This window comes from Protobothrops mucrosquamatus, unplaced genomic scaffold (genome assembly GCF_001527695.2).
Source record: "Protobothrops mucrosquamatus isolate PMUCROS unplaced genomic scaffold, P.Mucros_1.0 scaffold4004, whole genome shotgun sequence".
Classification (NCBI taxonomy): Eukaryota; Metazoa; Chordata; class Lepidosauria; order Squamata; family Viperidae; genus Protobothrops; species Protobothrops mucrosquamatus.
Genome location: NW_015389942.1, coordinates 49,462 through 52,676, shown reverse-complemented (window position 1 = coordinate 52,676; position 3,215 = coordinate 49,462). Strand labels below are relative to the sequence as shown.

At 47.2% G+C, this 3,215-nt stretch overlaps 1 protein-coding gene across 1 annotated transcript in view; it reads left to right on the top strand.

Annotated features, from left to right (window-relative positions):
- The window catches only part of CADM3 (cell adhesion molecule 3), a gene marked incomplete at its 5' end in the record, with an annotated part of 12,347 nt that extends 12,069 nt beyond the window's left edge, over positions 1-278 (top strand). Inside the window, one exon of the mRNA XM_015827852.1 lies at positions 160-278. Within this exon, the coding sequence (XP_015683338.1) occupies positions 160-278 (119 nt within the window). The remainder of the gene's footprint in view (positions 1-159) is intronic.
- Between the last annotated feature and the right edge of the window lie 2,937 nt (positions 279-3,215).

The window sequence follows — 3,215 nt, the reverse complement described above, 5'->3', positions numbered from 1 at the left end:
CCTTCCTTCCTTCTCTATCATCTTCCTTCCTCCCGCTCTCCCTCCCTCCCCTTCATTTTCCTTCCTTCCTTCCTTCCTTCTCAATCACCATCCTTCCTTCCTTCTCACCCTGCCTCCCTTTCTCTCTCCTTCCTTCCTCCCTCCCTCCCTCCCTCACAGGTACCTACCTGACCCACGAGGCCAAAGGCTCAGACGACGCCCCGGATGCCGACACAGCCATTATCAACGCAGAGGGAGGTCAACCAGGCGGGGATGACAAGAAGGAATATTTTATCTAAGAGGGGAAGGGTGGGGCATGGTGGCAGGGCAGCAAGGGGGGAGAAAGAGGAGGAGGAGGAGGAGGAAGAGGAAGGAAAAAAAAGGAAGAAGTAGTGGCCAATTGGACCCCGACCTCAACCCTTGGAGGACAACGGAACCCACCCACCCAATATGTCTATGGCATTTCTCTCGTGCCCAGGAAAGAATTGGACGGAGAGACCGGAGAAAGGAAGGGCCGAGATTAACGGTAGACGGGAGAAGGAGAAAGAGAGAGAAAGAAGGAGAAAGAGAGAGAAAGGAGGAGGGAGGGGCATAAAAAAGATCAGCTGGCTCATGACGCTTCTTGAACTTGTATAAAACATTGCAACCACGTGGGAGGGGGGGGAAGTCCCCCCACCCCATCTGAACATTGGGAATCCTTGGAAACCAACAAAAGCCCCCCCCCAGCTTTTCCTGCTTGCTTGTATCTACATCCCTGCGGCTGCCAAGCTCACACTAAACACACAGAGCTGAAGAGTGAGTGGTGATGCTATCTTCCTTCCCGTTCTCCTTCCTTCCTTCCTTCCTTCTGGCTTGTTTTCAGGGCTGTTGGTTTGAGGGGGGGTCTCTCCCCTCCCCTCTTCTTCCCCCCCTCCCTTTTTTTTTCTTTTTTCTTCCTTTTTGCTTTTCCGAGGTCTCTGGTTCCTGTCCCCTTCTGTTGTGGGCATGTCTTGATGGTAGGGTTAGGGGGGCGTTTGAGGGATTGGATGGGTCTGCGTTCTTTACGAGGGTCCTCGTTGTGGGCTACGGCCTCCAGGATAAAATCAGCTTGTGCAAAACAAACACACACACCCCCAAAAAAACCCCAAATCAATAAATTGGGAGGTTAGCATACACTGCTCTGGAGTATAGACCCCCCACGGGTGCTTTTTAGGTCCTTCCTCCCAGTGAGAAATATTTTTAATTTCTCCTGCAAATCGGATCTTGGAGGGGGTGAAGGACCAAAAGGTCCAGATTATTGAACTGAGGAACTAAGTAAGATACATTTGAGAAGGTCAAGGAGTTCCGTGGGACTCAATTGATGCCGCTGGTGTTTGAAGAATCTTTTGTTTCTGGGGTCCTCCTGAAAAAGAAGGAAGGGTCTCTTGTTTTTGAAGTCGTCTTGATCTGGTGCCCATTCCTTAAATCTTCTTCAAACAACCTGGTACTAGTTACCTGAATCCTCTTCATTCAAAAAAATTAATCTTAATCATTTGGATTCTTGGTTTGGATAAATTGCTACTAGTTATTTAAATTCTGAATAATTGGCGTCAGTTCCTCGGGGCCAGTGATCTGGATGAATGAATACCAGGGATTTGGGTCCTCAGACAAATTGGCACTAGTTACCTGAATTTCCTTAATTCAGAAAAAAAAGGGGGGGAGGTCAAGGTAACTCAGATCCTCCTTGATATGGACAAACGAGTACCAAAATTACTCCAGTCCTCTTGATTTTGAGCACCAGTTATTCGGATCCAAGTTTTGGACAAAGGGGTAATTGATTTGGATCCTTTTCGTTCAGACAAATTGGTACCAGCAGCTTGAATTTTTACGATTCGGAACAATCGGTCCTTGATAATTGCTTGATTTGGACAACGAGTACCAATCGCTCGAGTGATGTTGAAGAATCGGTATCTCTTACTTTGGGTTCTCGTGATTTGGACGAATTTGGGGGTGGGGGTCTGCACTTGGATCCGCTTACTTTGTGTTGGTGCCAGCTCCCCGGGGGGGGGAAGAAGTGGGGAAGGGTCTATGCCGAAGGGAAAGTCCTTGTGAACTGATTTTATCCTTCAGTCTCGTTTCGTTGCGCTCTCTCTCTGTCCGAAGAGAAGAATGTTGTTTTTGTGGTCTGTGTAAACGAGGGGCGCCAGCTACCCAATTGAAGTCCCTACCCAAACCCATGGCAAAAAATAATAATAATAATTGTGACAGTGTAGTTGGGTGTCGTCAAAGCTTCCCAATCCTGGGAGGTGGGGATGGTGGTGGACACGGGTGTTTTAAAGGGGTCGGGATGGAGGGTCTTCCTCATTGAACCACACTGTGTCAGTGTACAAGGGTGTCACACCCTTCTGCGTCTTCCTTGTCGTAGAGAGGAGAAAGGACTTTGGGGGGGGGACATCACAAATTCCAGTCTCCAAAGCGTCCAGCGATGGGGAGAGTCGCACCAACAGGGTTTTTGAAAGCAACAACCTCCACCGTAAACCCTTATTGTTCACTGCTAACTACAAAATGGGGGAGAAGGGAGGCCACTCGGATCTCACCCACCCCTCCCCCATGAACACAATTACAAGCAAATGGCCGCCATTTTCTATCACCCGGACAGGAAATGGTGGCGTTTGGCAAACTCATTTTTGCTCCGTTTCGTTGCAAATCCCACGTCTCGATCTTACGATGGGATCCCGGAAGGATAGGTTTATGTTTACTCACAATCAGGAAACTCGCTTGATTTTTGTGTGTGAAGATCAGCCCCGGAAAGTAATAAGCTTGCCAGCTGATGCGACAACAAATTGTAACCTTCGTAACGACATACTTTTAAAAAAAGTAAAGCATCTACCCGACTGCTTTATCAGTAAAAGCCTATAATAAATGGAGGGAGGGGGGAAATCTCATGACCACTGCCAGTGTTTTAAAAGTTTTCACAAACGCCTCAGTGAGGGCTAGGAACGTGTTGGACCTTTGCATGAAATAAAGCAACATGAACTTGAAATATTTGCATGAAACAAAAGGGTTGACTTTTGGCGTTTTAACATCCAATCCGGGGTGGGTAAATCTGTTGCCTTAGCTTTGCGAGTTTACAACTTTTTAGTTATTGTTTGTTTTTTTTTTATTTAGTAGGATGGGTATACAGGCAGAGAACAAAATCAACACAATTTTTGTGTTGATTCCTAGTTTTGGCAGGGTGTAGCATTTGGGAGGGAAATCTTTCTCCAGCAGATCAGATT